Source organism: Platalea leucorodia (genome assembly GCF_965183815.1).
Source record: "Platalea leucorodia genome assembly, chromosome: 5".
NCBI lineage: Eukaryota > Metazoa > Chordata > Aves > Pelecaniformes > Threskiornithidae > Platalea > Platalea leucorodia.
Window position 1 is genome coordinate 48529105 of NC_138827.1, and position 16351 is coordinate 48545455.

General features: G+C 44.3%; 1 protein-coding gene across 1 annotated transcript in view; it reads right to left on the bottom strand.

Annotated features, from left to right (window-relative positions):
• The window catches only part of TEDC1 (tubulin epsilon and delta complex 1), a gene marked incomplete at its 5' end in the record, with an annotated part of 79089 nt that overhangs the window by 61548 nt on the left and 1190 nt on the right, over nucleotides 1–16351 (bottom strand). Inside the window, 2 exons of the mRNA XM_082311415.1 lie at nucleotides 6898–7100; nucleotides 14094–14172. Coding sequence (XP_082167541.1) covers nucleotides 6898–7100; nucleotides 14094–14172 — 282 coding nt within the window. The remainder of the gene's footprint in view (nucleotides 1–6897; nucleotides 7101–14093; nucleotides 14173–16351) is intronic.

Sequence of the window (16351 nt, forward strand, 5' to 3'; positions counted from 1 at the left end):
GTCAGGCAAAAATAAATGTTAACCATGCATTTTCCAGCGCACCACAGGAAATTGTTTTTCATTGGGAAAAAGGTTCCATGGCAAGTCTGAAGCATGCAATTGAAAAAACACAAAAGATCAGAAGGAATAGCATGTACATATGCACATGCAGAATGACAGGGAGACAATTTCAGCTATCACCTATAACTTGTGCTTTAACACACACCAAAAAAAGTGCATCTCAAGAGTTCAAACTGAAACGTGCTCCAGTTGGCAAAAACACATTCCTAATTTAATCACCTCTGACCACAAAATATGTTTCAGACTATAAGCAATATCAGTAACTAAGGAGATAAAAATTAACACTTTAGGCTTCAATAGTTACCTATTCAGGAAGTGACTTTAAAAAGTACAAAAGGCAGAAAAGCAAAATTCAAAGCAGCACTGCTAGCTGGCAAAAGTGAGGTGAGGGAAATTCTGCAGGAGAAACTTTAGGGATCCTGTGCCCTCTGTTTAGGTTTCACAGATGGCTTTTTAAAAAGTGTTCCTTAGCAGCTACTGAATACAGCAACAATAGTAACAAAAAAGGGCAAAAACATAAATGGTGAGAGTTACTAGCAGGACAGGAGGACAAAGAGAATAAAGTGTAGGCACAGGGAATAAGGGAGGGAAATCAAAAAATGAAAGCTGACAGACTAATATAGCCCATAAAGATCTGGAAAGTAATTATGCTTCTGAGCCAGAATCAATAGGTTAATAAAATTCCCTCCTCCGCCCCCACTGGAATAGGTGAAGAGGGGAAAAAAAACCAGAAAATTTATATTTACTGACACTAGTGCCAAAGGTTTTCTGGTTTTCTGCTGAGGGGAACACCAAGCTTGGCTGCTGCGTTAACACTTTCCTCTAATAACATGGTTTATGGAACAGCAGTGACAGTCAAGATTTCTATAAGAGAAAGGCATTTCAACAACAAGATTAGACCAAGCATAAGCCTTACACTATATTGGAAATATCTGGTGAGCCAAACTAGACCGTGACAAACAAAAGATTAATCAAATTGCAAACCTAAGAGTCAGAAGGCATGTTTACTTTCATTTTTCCCCACCACAAGTAATTAAACTGAGTTCACTTTAGCATGTTAGAGACACACGCATGAATTCCAACCATAATAGCCATAATAGCTCTATTTGTTGATTACTATAAATTCACAAAAGGGGAGGGGCATCCAATTTCACTCCGAGGGCAAGAGGCAGGCAGAGGGAATTAGTGGAACCAAGAACCTGTGTTTGTACAACATATCCTGGTGATAATGAGGGATATAACATCACTACCCCATCTAAAAAAAATCAACAGCCTCCGCACAAAATTAAATTATGGGGCACACAGATTAATTTCAGCTGTAGAAATAATACCAGTACAGGCAGTATTCCTCCCTGGAAACAGAAGGAATACATGCTCACAGAGTACCACTATTATCTCACAAACCATCGTAGATTTGGAGAAAGCTATGATGCTATCACTGGAATTTAAAAAGTGAGGCAAAAAAAAATTAGTCAAATACTGAATGTGCTAAAAAGGCAGGTTTATATCAAACAATTATCTGCTTCTCAGAGAGAGAGAGAGAGAATATGAAAACTCCCCAGGTCTGCCTTACAGGTTCAGCGAAGGACAGCGTTTCACCTACCAGGTTTCAGATGTGTTTTGTACTTTCAGATTTTCATGTGTAAATAGGAATCCATGAACGGCACTTGAGAATAATCTGCATGTACGTGATCACCAAAGCAAAAAAAGATGTTAAGACTGACATCACGGCAGTGCATACTTGAAACAGAAATCCACAAGGGGTGTAAAAAGACTTTGAAGACAACGTCCATCAATTAATTGCCGAGTGCTTTAAGGCAATAACAACAGGGGAGAATTCCCAAGTAGACACTTCAGTAAATCAATATGAACCTCCAATTCAGATTGTACTTAAGTCTTTATAGATCTAATAGAATTAGTGATTTTGTTGGTTTGGTTTTTTTGGGTTTTTTTTGTTTTTTGTTTTGGTTTTTTTGTTTGTTTGGTTTTTTTTGTTTTTTTTTAAGGTGTTGACCAATGCAAGGTTTGAACTTCCACTTACTGCCTCTGGAGCCACCAACCTGCTGACAGATCAGCACAGTAAATTCAGGGAACAGACTTGCACTAGAGCAGCCAGGTACTAGAGTCTGACATGCACCACCGATCCCCTCTTCCCTCTCCTGTTCCTCCTGCACAGCCACACAGGCTCCAGTCAGCTCTTTGAACTGTCAGCCCCCTCGGTTTATAAACTTCACACACTGGAAGAGAGTCACGGGTGGACAGCTAGAGAGGGCAGTGGCTCCTTCAGTCCCGCTCACTGAGGCATCCTGCAGAAGGCAGGCAGTACCCTGGCTCAGGAGAGACTGCAGCACTGCCCTTCCAAAAAACGTGAGCTGGAGGCTGTGTGAGACAAGGTGCCCTGAAGGATTTTCTTACCTAATACACAAAAGCAGTCAACCCATACAATCATCCTAGGCTGCTAACCATACCTGTCCTTACCCACAACTACCTCAAGATTATTTTTTTTAATTACATTAGCCACATTAAGCACTACCTCTTGCCACCTTAACCTAAACCTTTCATCATGCTTTCACCATAGTTTAGTTTGTAATTTTAGGAATAACTTAACTTTTGATTCTGAAGATGTAAGTGAATGTAAAAGTAAGCTTGCGGAAGCCTTCCCCAGCTCAGGATCTTAAGATTATGAATTCCATGCAGCGGCTGAGCTCCATGTCCATCATGTGTCATGAATACCCTTGTCCCTCTATAAATAACCGGCCTGAAATCGTTTAGAGCTGATGGAAGTGTTCAATTTGCAGGGGAAGAAAACTGTGTTGCTAAGGAACTGCAAAGAAGAAAAGGCCAGAGAGTGGTAATCTGAAATGAAATGAAAGGAATTAATTTAATTGGCTCTTGATATGTTGGGTATTTGGCATATTATCAGCAATTTAGCAGGCTGTATTCTTTGTTTCAAACTTAGGCTGAAAGAATAGTCAGAACACAACTGCACCCTTAATTTAGGGATTAGCTGCATTCTCTCTTCTTCGTACAACAGATCCTGTCCACTTTTCAGTCAAAATTTTAAAAGCAAACTACATGAATATCAGTTTGAACTACAGCTATGCCCGCAGTTCTTGAGACTCCCATTTTTTTAGATTAAGACAAAGGGTAAGGATTTTCTCCACGTTTATTTTCACTAGTAGACCAACAGATGTGCTTTGCCAGTAAGTACTGGCTTTCACGCTTTGCTGATTTTGGCAGAGATCTCAGCAATGCACCGAACCAAATACTATTTAATGGATTTTTGTTTTGCAACATTTTCATTTCAGGAAAATATTTTCAATTGTTTATAATCATTCTTAAAAAAAGACTCCATGCGGTGGAAGATTTTTCAAGCTCTTTCTCAGCTGAGAATTTCATTTGTTTTAACGAGCATTTCCTTTTCTTCGTTTTTGAGACAGATCTTTCTCTAGTGAAGCTTTTTTCCCTTCTTTTACCTTTATCCTTCAATTTACTTAAATAGAAGAGAGTTACAACTGCAGAGACTACATCTCTGGCATGTTTAGCAACGCCTTCACAATTTGTTACACATCTTCCAACACTTTGCTTAAGTATCACAAATGCCGGGTATTTAACATTCCCAGCATCGAAATTCCAGCACTTCAAGTGTTCAAGTTGTACTTTAACTCACAAGATGTCAGGTATCAAAACTGACAACCTCACCTTTTTCCTTTTTTACTATCATTTCAGGGCTATATTGTTGAACACTGTCTGACTGATGAGTAGACTTTGCTACATGAAGGTACCGCATAAAATAACAGTAGCTATCAAACAACAATATATAACCATAACAAAACTATCACACTTTTATGCAACAAACAACAGGCTTCCAGGAGTGGTTTACAAGAAACTGACATACTAATCAAAATCAGGTTTGAACCACCCACCCTCTCCTTCACACTCACCATTATCTCCTTACCTGCGCATTCCTAGATCTTAATTTGGTTGGGTCTTACTGCTTGAATTTATTGGTTTTGTAATGCCACGTTGATCAAACAAAAGGTGAGAGCTGTCCCTCACAATTCTGTTTAACTTTCTTGTGATGCAGAATCACAAAACACACTATTTACACATTCTCCGCTGTAACTACATTCTATCATTTTTTCCCCTATGAACATTATTTTGATTGGAGTACGAAAACTTGCTAGATGAACACCATACCAGAAATGTTGCCATTAATACAATACGCTTTATATACACATGCTAACTCGAACTCCCAGTCTATAAAATTTTTGTCTGGCCTGTTGAAAAAAATTTCCCAGACCTGTAAACCTTTCCAAACACTGTTTCAGACAGTTATGGGATAAAAACATGAAATATGTATTCCATGTGTTTTGAGAAACACAGGTAGAGCAGGTTAGAATTGCGGTGAAAGGCACAGCAATAAATTTCTCAGTGTGCCTCTGTGTGGCCATAAGAGATAACATTGTATTACCACAGTTCTTTCAACTCTTTTTGGAAAATGCAAAACTTAAGACCTTCAGAGAAAATAACATAGGCCCTGCCCCGTTTCCTGAATTCGTGTCACTGTCATCACTCTTTTGTAATAGAAATTAAGGACAAAAAATAATCTGCTACCACACAAGAAAAACAAGAAAAAGATAGAGAAGTTTAAAGTAAAAAAAGTTCTCCAGAAGTGTGTTTTTCCTAAAGTCTCATGGCACACATCACCAGAGCACAAGTCGTCCGTTTCCTCAAAATATTGTTAACAATGTTGTTACAAAGGTGACTCTTCCCTTTGAACTGTTTCCCATTTGTACAAACGTTTTCCTTCTGAAGGCACTGTATCTCTATCCTAGCTTTCCAAACTCTTCCTTTCTTGCTTTGCTGTCCCCTAAAAAGATTCTAGAAAACCAGGCAGCCTACAGTCTAGGGGAGCACGTATATGGGATCACGAAGACCACAAGGTCTTAGATATTACAAGATATCAGCAGTGTCCTTTGCCAAAACATGAGACAATTCTGTGAGCCTGTCATTTTGAACCATGCTGACCAGCAATTAATGTCTGACCAGATGAAGATGACTTAGAACAAACAACCACCTGGAGAGGCCTCAGCCACACTAACCCATTGCGCTGACCGGTTTAAATTCAGCCTATGTTATCTGTTGTGTTAAGAGCAAGGACAGTTTAATTGCAACAAACTAGATACAAGCATGAGAAAAACATCATCTTCTCTCCTGAGCCTCTCACTCTATGCTCCAGAGCAATTGTCTATATAGTAACAAGTGCATGGGGTCTTAAAGGCAAGGAATGGATGTTAAAAGCAGTATTACCAAACATTATTAGACTGTGGTTTTGTGGGGTTTTTTGCCTTTCTTTCTTTTTTTGATCACTTGCATATATTGCAGCTAAAGCAGACACACAGCTATCCTTAGCTTACTTCAGAGAAGGCTTTCTATGTCTGAACATCCTTTTGTTGATGGAAACAGCACAATATACCCCACTGTTGTCTCAAGGAGGCTATAGGATCATTAGTTATCCCAAGAGCAGTAGCTGCCATTGAGATCTTGATGTTTTTAAAAAGTACTGTTTGCCTTAGGATTACTTGCTCTACCCAATGCCAACATACCCAGCATTCACCACTAACATGTTTGCCTACACTGTAGAACCACTAATGCTACAGGCTGGAAGCACAAAACTCAAAAGCACAGAGATCATTTCAGATGGACATTCAAGGCATTCAGAGGGACCTGGACAGGCTGGAGAAGCAAGCCCATGTGAACGTCATGAGGTTCAACAAGGCCAAGTGCAGGGTCCTGCACCTGGGTCGGGGCAAGCCCTGGTATCAGTACAGGCTGGGGGATGAAGGGATTGAGAGCAGCCCTGAGGAGAAGGACTTGGGGGTACTGATAGATGAAAAGCTGGACATGAGCTGGCAACGTCCGCTCGCAGCCCAGAAAGCCAGCCGTATCCTGGGTCACATCAAGAGAAGCGTGGCCAGCAGGTTGAGGGAGGTGATTCTGCCCCTCTGCTGTGGTGAGACCCCACCTGCAGTGCTGCGTCCAGCTCTGGGGCCCTCAGCACAGGAAGGACAGGGACCTGTTGGAGCGGGTCCAGAGGAGGGCCACAAAAATGATCAGAGGGCTGGAACACCTCTGCTGTGAGGAAAGGCTGAGAGAGTTGGGGTTGTTCAGCCTGGAGAAGAAAAGGCTGCGGGGAGACCTTATTGCAGCCTTTCAGTACTTAAAGGGGGCCTACAAGAAAGATGGGGACAGACATTTTAGTAGGGCCTGTTGCAATAGGACAAGGGGTAATGGTTTTAAACTAAAAGAGGGCAGATTTAGACTAGATATAAGGAGGAAACTTTCTACGATGAGGGTGGTGAAACACTGGAACAGGTTGCCCAAAGAGGTAGCAGATCCCATCCCTGGGAACACTCAAGGCCAGGCTGGATGGGGCTCTGAGCAACCTGATCTAGTTGAAGATGTCCCTGCTTATTGCAGGGGGGTTGGACTAGATGACCTTTAAAGGTCCCTTCCAACCCAAACTATTCTATGATTCACTTGAACTCCTCCACACTGGTCTCACCTATTCTGGAAACAAAAATGAGGGAATTCAAGCAGGGATGGGAGTCTGAGAAAGAGAAGGAACCCAGATCACCTGCACACAGAAAGTTTAGAGAAGGGAAAGAACACAGCTTCCAGATGCTGGCCCCTTTAATTTTTTTTAAAGCTGGAGTAAAGCATTTATTTGTAAAGGTACCAAGATACCAGACATTACACACTAGTGATAACACGGCTGCTGTCACAGAACATTACTTATGGACAGATAAGATGGAAGGACACAAACAGGCTCACCGTGCACACAGAGGTTTCATCCCCAGTCTTTACTCTGTTCCGAGCCAAAAGCTGCTCCAAGAGGCTGAGTCTGTGCAGCAGCCAGGAAAATGCCAGCAGCAGCTCCCGACTACCCGCTGAGCCATCGGGGGGGAGCCGATAGAGTTCTGGCCTGCCATAGCCGTGGTACCACAACGCTGATTTTACAAACCTAATTTGGTTATCTGAAAAGAAGAAAACAATTAAGAATAACACACTGCACTACTCAATGCATTTACCCATTCAGTTCCAGAAACTGCTGCCTCCTCCGAGACCAAGATTTTTAATCAAGCCTAAGATTAGTGGAGGACAGTGGAGACTACAGTCGTTACCGACAACTGATAAAGGACACGAGGTAAAGGGTAAAAGCATTTCTTATGCTGCCCCATTCTGATCTACAGAACTACTGCTAAGGGACAAGAAGAAATTCAAAGTTGAGATCAAGGCCAGTAATGGCCTCTTGGAGGTTAACAATGACCAAAAAGGTAAACAGCCATCCCCGCTGTAACAGGACTCCAATTCACCTATTCATTTTTTACGAGCCACCAAGCATGCTATGAATTAGTAAACACTCTGAGTCAATTTACCCCTGAATAAAACTGGAATTTAGTGATAGGAGTTTCACAGCAAATCTCTGAGCACCAGTGAGCAGACAGAGATAATGCAGCACACCACACAGCATACCAGACCACATACACTATTTAATTCTCAGGAATGCTCTGATCCATATTCCTTCACACCAGCAAATGTTACCCAACAGCTACAAGACAGGCACTATGTAACTGTAAACTACGGAGGAAACAGACAAAGTTATTATTAAAAAAGGTTCTGACCAGTAAGCCTCAGCTCTGTAGTAAGTAAAACTATAATAAAGAACATAATTAGGGGGCACAATGATGAACAATACATACTGGGGAAGAACCAACAGTTGTTGTAAAAGGAAGTCCTGCTCAAAAAGCTACTGGAGTTCTCCAAAGGCAACAACAAGCAAGCAATTAAGGAAGATTCAACAAATGCAGGACATTTAGACTTCCCAGCGGGATTCAACTAGCACAAAGAAACTAAGCCATTGCGGTGGAGGGAGAGGGAAGGCCCTTGAATCAATGACAAGTGCCTAGCAGACAAGAACCAGAGGGCAGGAACAAGTGGTAGCTCTGTGCTAAACAGTTACTGTTCAACCAACTCAAAATGACACACAGACAATGTGATAGTGACAAAGTTTGGTGTTGATGTGATATTACTCAGTAGTAAGGAATGCAGGCAGATCGTGAAGGATTGCAGAGCCTAACGAGGCAAAGCTTTAAAATGACAGATAAAATTCTTTTTAGAAAAAATGAAAAATTATGCACACAAGGGAAAAAACAATCCTAACTTTACTGACATAGCAACGGGCTTGGAGCTGACCACTGGATTGAGGAACAGAATCTTAGATGATAAGATTTTTCATGACAATATCACACTTGGTTCTCATATGCATCCAAAAGAAAACTGAATGTGAGAAACCTAGAAAGGAAACTAAACAGAACACAGGGAACAACATTATATTGTTGTCTATATCCACTATGACTCCGCATCTCAAATTCACAGTGTTATTGTATTTCTTCAGTCCCAAAAAGGCTACAGAAGACTTGGAAAAAACAAAGAGAAAGGACAAGTACGATCACAAGTACAGAACAGCTTCATTGTAAGAACTGATGACATAGCCAAGAAGATGACTGAGAATGGATACAAGAAAACTCTTCAAAACCGTGAGTGCTGTGGAATGGGTGGATAGGGAATAATTTGTTTGCACAACAATTCAATACAAGAACTGTGAGTCACCAAAGTTAGCAAGCATGGGAGTCAAAACAAGTTAAAGAGATGATCTTCACACATACAGCAAAGCTCTGAAATTCCTGGCCATGAGGCACTATGGACGCTGAGAGTTACACAGGCTCAAAGAGGAACTGAATTTACAGAACAGGAGTTCATGGAAGCTTATGAAATACAAAAATATCCTCTCTGGTTTGGGAAGTCTGAGATGTAAATTACTGGAGGCTGAAAGAATACCCCCTCCCGCCTCCAAAGCATCCTTCTGTATTTGCTCTTTCCTTTCCCCTGGGCATCCACTTTTGACAGCTGCCACAGCTAGATGGAGTTAGAGGAGCCTTCAGTTTGATCCAGTTTAGGCATTCTTACAAAGCAAGGAAGAAAGTTGCTCCCGTTTTCCAGTATAATGCTTCAGTATCTCCGTAGGGTTTCATAAAAAAGGTACACACTCACACACACAAAAATAACAGGAAGTACAAACCTTACACAATCAAGGATTGTCACTGCTGTCCTTAATTAACACATCAATTCATCACATTACATATTCATTTGCCTGCCCCCTGCCACTTGTGGTGAAAACATCCCTTAGCGTTGACACATATCGTAATCTTTCTTTGTCTGGCATCGACTGCTGAGGCTCAAAAACCACATAATGACCGACTTCAAAACAAAAAACAAGAGAAAAATCCTGTTGCTCTCAAAAGGAACTTGTTAATTACAAGAGACTCTCACAGTAGAGTGGTTGATTTAACTCGGTTTGCAAAATGCTAAAGGAGTCTTATCCACCAAAAGTGATACAAAGCCAAGACACAAGGAGGAGCTATAAGCTGACCGATGATAGTAATCCTATAGGAGCAGTACATTGCTACAGCTCTGCTGAGGCTGGAAGGAGCTGGTAGTCATAAAGAGCCACCAAGCTCTTTGCGCCTTGGCAAACCAGAGGAAGATATATTGTTTGCACTGTGAGCAACTTTAGGATTTAGGGAAACAAGAGTGCAGATCCCTAAGGGGATGTCTACTTCCAGAGTGCTCCTCAGTCCAAACACAGAGCTGAAACTGTTATACAGATTACTTACTACACATCTTCAGCAGTAGGAGTGGGAATACATGATTGGCCACATGAAAGCTACAAATGAATGCCTGACAAAGACATTAACCATGACTGAAGAACAAAAACAAGATGAGGAGCATGATTAAGCAGGTGACACAGTGGTGCAGAGCTACTAATTTTTTGCAGGACTAGTGTTTTGCGTAGCAGAGCTTCTGCAGGGACACCTGACAGTTGGGCAACTGGTTTTAAACCTAGCTTGTTTCTGCATTACAGACACTAAAAGGAAACCCAAGCACCTAAACCACTCCATTTGCTCCTTTTACAGAACCTGTGAATGTAAAAACAAGCAGCTTCCCTTCACGATGCTAGGGTGGCAGAAATGCCTATGGTTTGCTAAAAATCTTGCTGTAGATAGGCACTCCAGTCTCTCATGCACGGGGGAGCACTTAGATATTAGATTTTATTTTGATCATTCTTGAACATTCTCACATGAGATAGGTTTTCATGTTGCCCTTTCCTTTTCTTTGTGCATTTGTCAAGGAAGGAACTGCCATAACAGGTAAAGGCAGAAACACTCCAAAAGGGAGATCAGTACACAGTTTCCTCCTTTTTCAAAGCAAACAAGCATCACATGCTGCCATCTGCAGTTCAGGAAGCTGCCCAAGAAATCACATATGAAAGAGAAGGAATAGAGAGCAAGCCAGGTGGTTTTTTCCTTTATCACCATTTCCCTGCTCTGATATACCACTCAGGACCAGATTCACCAAGGCAATTCGCCACCTGAATTTCTGTGTTTCTCTGGTCCTTTATATTCCCGTTTCATCTTTCCCTCTGCAAAACGTTGCCCTCACATGAGAGGGTACAACTAGTGTATCAGGCAGGAATTGTGGGTGAGCAGTCAAAGCATAGATCTGGGACTGGGGCTCAAAGAGCCTTTCCATGACCTTAAAGAAGTCACTTAGTTTTCCTCATCTCTACAGTGCTCTGCTTACAAGGAAACGGTGCTCAGATAAATGGCAGTAGAGGTTATATAAGTACCCAAGACCACGACAGATTCCTCCATAATGTGCAGCCGAGAGAGAGAAAAAACCATCACTCAGATAGCAGATAACACCAATCACTCAAACGCCTCCTCTTTGACAACATCATCTTACGGCATTTCATTAGGATTAGGCAATTTATAGAGAAAGATCCGCACAGTCCTTCCAACTAATCCCCTTCTACATGCACATTATTTATAAAAGTACGTTCAGCCAGTAAGACCAAGCTGTGGATGAACCTCAGCTTTCAGCTCTCTTAAAACTATACTCAAGCTGTGCTCTTCCACTTTATGAATCATGCAGAATATTTTCAGTGAATTATGACACGATATTCAAATAAGGGTTATGCGGTAGTCTGGCTAAGATGGAAAGGAACTAAATCAAGTACAAGAACAGAGAGATACATTACTTCATGCACTCAGGCAAGAAACACCTGCATAGGTAGTGGTATCATGGGAAACTACTGCTGCAGAAGAACATTTTCTGCTTCATTTGTCAAACAAACAAAAATATATTGCAGCTCCAGACCTCTTTCCCATACTATTAAAAAAATGAATTGCAACTCGAGAAATGAAACATTTCCTCTATCTATCTAAACACAGATTGCACTGCTACCTAGTGTGGTTGTTAGGTTGTTAACCAAGTCTGTCAGCTCTCAGCCTCTGTGAAGAAAGAGCAGCATGAAACCGCTAATCATGACTTCATCAGCAAGGTTATGCCCAGTGTACTACGACACAGCTTACTTTGACTCGTACTCCACTGACGAGAGGCCCCTTGTTCTGACATGTTTAAGGGGCTGGAGTGTATTAATGGCTTCCCACCAAAGTTCACAGTAAGTGTTTTTTACTGTGTGAAGAAAAAAAAGTTTTTCAAAATGGGAAACCAAGAGACCTTTGCAGAATTTTATAACCACTGACTAGCAGGCTTCAGTGGGGTTTCTGATTTCTTTTTGCAAGAATGCAATAGTTCCTACATTTTAAAACACCAGACTGTGTGGATTTTTTTGTATGTGATTTTTGAAATATTTTATTTTCTCCTAGCTATGCAATAAAATATATCAACCATTTAAAAACATGACACAGAAAGTTTTTCTAAACAATTTCACATCACAACCATAACAAGAGAATGGCTAGTAGCTGTTCTATTCAAAGCAAATTTTAACCTCCTCTAAAATTCACCTATATGACAAGACCAGATCAAAAACTGACCAATGAAACCTACTAACTTGAAACAGAAATACACACTGGGGTGCAACTTCAGAAGTCACTTGATAAAAAGGAATTCCCAGAACAAGCAAAAATTTTCAGGAAAAATCTGTCCTTTTCCATGGGCAAAATCTGCAAGAACATTCTGTCCTTGCAACGCACTGCTTTCTTCTAGCACCTCACAACTGCAAATGGCCCAACATCTGGAATGCAGTCTTTGAAATGTAGGTCTCGCTCTACAGAGTAGCGAGAAGAACCACTGTGACCCCCAACACCACACACAGACTACAGGCCAAAGCTCACTGTTTCCTTTGGAAAAAACTTGTAGCCTAAAAAAAAGAAAGGGTACAAGACCATTGGAGTATGGCTTCTGTTTTCCAGAAAGCTGTTCCTATGCCCATGCACACAGTCACCCTCATACTTCAGAGCCTTCCTCTGGGATCTGGCAACTGCTGCTCTCCTTGTTTTAGCCAAGATAATTAAGAGGTTCTACAAAAGCAGCAAAGAAAAGAATGCCTGATCCATGGACTAAAGCACTAGACATGGATTAGAGGAATCCATTTCAATTCTTTGTTGTGCTACAGGATCCTGTGCAAACCTGAGAAAGTTATTTAGTCCCTATGCCCAAGGCTTCCACTTCATTTCCACGAAATAAATACACGAAAGGCCACAAGTGCTCCAGAGCAGTGACAGAGAAGAAAGGCAGTAAAATATTGATGCTGTTCGCAGTAGACAACTCATTCACTTGGCCAAGCAAAAGTAATTAGTGTAATTTGAAAAACAGTATGGCTATCCAACCTGAGTTTCAGCTTTAATCACCAATTTGTGACTAAACAAGTTTCTTAAAAGTCAGCTCAGCAATTCTGAGCAGAACCACACATTCCTACCTTGAAATCTACCAGCAGAGGCTGGCTTTGCTCTCTCTAGAACCAACAACCTGCCACATGCACATGGAAATCCCATCTCCAAATGCTACAAGCAATTAGTATGGGAGCAGCTAGGATTCAAGGAGGCTGCACTTGTGTCGGACCACCTCCACAAAGCTGCAGGAGACAGCCAATAAATTGACTTACCATACACAGCAGATCGTGGATGAGTAGAAAAGCAAAAATAGCCAAATGAAAAATAGCAGTCCTGTGAGTAACACAGAACCACGTTGATTTCCTGCTGAGCTACCAGCAAAACTATGCTGGTTTTGCTCCACACTCCTTGAGAGATATCATCCACAATGCTTAGCCTTTTTAAACTCCGTTTACAGAGCCATCAGACTCCCAGCTCTTCAGAGGCTTAAACAATGTTGTTTAGGGTTTGTTTTTTTTTTTTTTTGCTTTCAAGGGCAAAAGTGCATTTTAAGTGGTTTCGGTTTGAGGAGACCTCTATCCATCACAGACGATCCCATTCTCAAAACTTCCTCTGACTACAGACTTCTTTCACAAGAGACGTCTGGGGAGTAGTATCGTACTTGGAATAAGATACATTTAAGAAGTAAATAGTGCTCTGTCATTGTGAGAAGCCAGCCTGCATTCAGCTTCTCTCTGGAGTAGTGGTCCTGTCCATAGAGATATTCATGGTCCCTCTAAAATATTCACACACACTTTACTTTTTGTTTTGTCTAGAACTTCACTCCAAAACACTGCCTTTATGGGTCACATGCTATAATCCATGGCCCTGACATAGGAAAGAAAATTAACCACAGAATCACACATCATATCTGGAATGGGGAAAGAAGGGATCAAAGGAAAAATAAATCTATTTCTGTAATTATCTCTGCAGATGCTGAGAATGCATAAGATCATTGCAGAGATTTACCTGCAGTGAAACGTCCAAGGGAAGCAAGAGTGCCTAGCAGACACAAAACCATCCTCGTTTCCTGGGCAAAGCAAGCCAAAGAGGAGTAAACCTGCCTGCACACCTGTGATGCAACAGTAACAGTCAGTGGCATACACTAAGGTATTCAAAATGGAGCATTTCTGACAAGGAGCAATGAGCCAAAGAAGAGATTCTACAAAGCCAGTCCCAGTAGTTCCCTGGGACAGACGGAAATCACACAGTCAGCCAGACTGACTAGGTTACCTATGGCATCAGACTCGGTCCACTTGCCACCGTGGATTTGTTTCAGAAGAGCATAGAGCAGCCTCCAGAAATCCAGGCTCTGCAAAAGAAAGAGAGGGGTGGGGGGAGATCAGCAGGCAAAAGATCTGCCACATATTTAGCCTTAATTAGGCAATTAAATCCATATCTGAGCATCAGTTGTTACATGGAAGAGCACACCTGCATCCTGCCAACACTGCCGAATCAGGCAGGTTCATGTATTAGCTGTCTTACGAACAGTACCTACAGTAAGGTGCACTCAAAAAGAGAAGGGCTACTAATACTGACTATACAGCAAGACCCAGCACTTCTACTTTCAGGCACAGGCATACACGAGTGCAACTTCCAAAGTACCTGCTCTGATATAACCGCATATGGCACAACTAGCCTGTAGTCAAACAAGCACTTGAAGATGCTAAAAAGACCTGACCGTGATAGTATTAAAAACTCACAAACAAGAGGCAGCACGCAATGAGTGGGAACTGGAAGTCATTTCTTGGCCACACAAGGACAACACGCTGACAAACTGAAACGGTGATTCTTACAGTTGGAACTTCAGTCAACACTCGTGAAATGCTTAAAATAGCTAACGAAGCAAGTGGAGCACCCTGCGTGTGAGACAGAGGGTCATGTAAAGCCCTGAAGCAGAAAGACCCAAGGCGGTGTACAGTAAAGGGAAGCAAACCTCAGGTGACTCTAGAAAAGGTGTTACGGACCACGGTGAAATATCGAGCTTTAAGCTAAAAACCACCAGAAAATAACGCCCTTTCAAGAGCAGCGAGTTTGCAGAGTCGCACAACGCAGTGCCGGCTGGGGCCCACACGGAAGTCTCCCGACCCAGGCCCTGGCCCCACACGGCTGTCCCTGTCCCCCCCTAGAGACGTCCCCCACCCGGGGCCCGCCCGTAGAGGCTGTCCATGTCCATGTCCATGTCCATGTCCCTGTGCCCCCGGGGGGGGGGGGGGGGGGGGGGGGGGCAGTAGGCAACAGCGGGGGCCGCCGGCGAAGGGTGCCCCGGGGCGGCCCGCGCTCACCGCCTGCGGCCGGTCGAACCTGGCGCGGCGGAGGGTGTCGGGGGCGGGCCGGGCACCGGGCGGCAGGGCCCGGCACAGCGCCCCGACGGCGCCCGGCAGCGCCCGGCCCCGCTGCTGCTGCTGCTGCTGCTGCTCCCGCTGCCGCCGCCTCATCGCGCTCCGCCGCCGCTTCCCGCCCTCTGCCGGCGCGCGGCGGGCGCATGCGCAGCGCGGCGGGGCGGCCCCCTCCTTTCCGCTGAGCCCGCCCGCTGCGGCGCCCCCTGGCGGCTGGGAGGAGCGCTACACCGCCGCGCCCCGCGCCGCCGGGGGACGACAGGCGCGGGCCGCGACAGGCGTGGGCCGCGACAGGAGTGGGCCGCGGCCCGGCTGGGCTGGGCGGCCCCGGGGCTTCTCCCTGGCTTCTCGTCGCCCGCCGGCCTTCCCGTTATTGGTGCTCCCTGTGCTCGCGCCTCCCCTGGGAGGTGCCCCGGGTGGGAAGCACCCGGGGGGGCGGCGCACGTGCAGGTGCCCTCTCGCCACCCGCCCGAGGCGGGGCGGGCTCACCCCCGGCCGCGGCCGCCTCGCCCGCCCCGCCAGGAACCCCGAGCGAGCCCCGCGAGCTTCCCTGGCCGAGAGTTACCGCAGGCCCCCAGCTTCGGCTTTGCTAAAAACACGGCTCGGCTGCTGTCGGACCGCGAACTCGCTCCTCGGCCGAAGGGAGAGCGCACGGGTTTGGCGGCAGGGGCGGGGCACCGCTCCCCGGCCCCCCGCCTTCCTCTCACTTCAACGGGGTGTGACGCAGGCCGCTCGGCTCCCCGGGCGTATAAGCTCTTAACTGAAGCGATCCCCGGGATTAATCCTTGGTGTGGGGAGACACGGGCCTGCCGTCTGGGAGACAGCCTGAGTCACTGAGATGGAAAGCCCGCCTCTTGGCTGGGGTTTACATGGCCGAAACCGGGCCCTGAGATGGCTTCCCGCTGCGGGCCTCACAGAGGGACCACAGCGGGCGTGTGCCAGGGACACTGGTCTGCTCCACCGGCACGGCGGGGATCCTGCCCGTGCCTAGGCATAAGACCTGCTCGAAACCCCCACCAGTGGTTTCTTGGCAAATTACCCAGTTCATAACCCATTTAACGTGCTATCTATGGATCTAGCGCGATGCTTTTCCTTTGTTTTTTTCCCAATATCTGAACACCATGAAATAACCTGTGAAATTCCTTCCAGCTA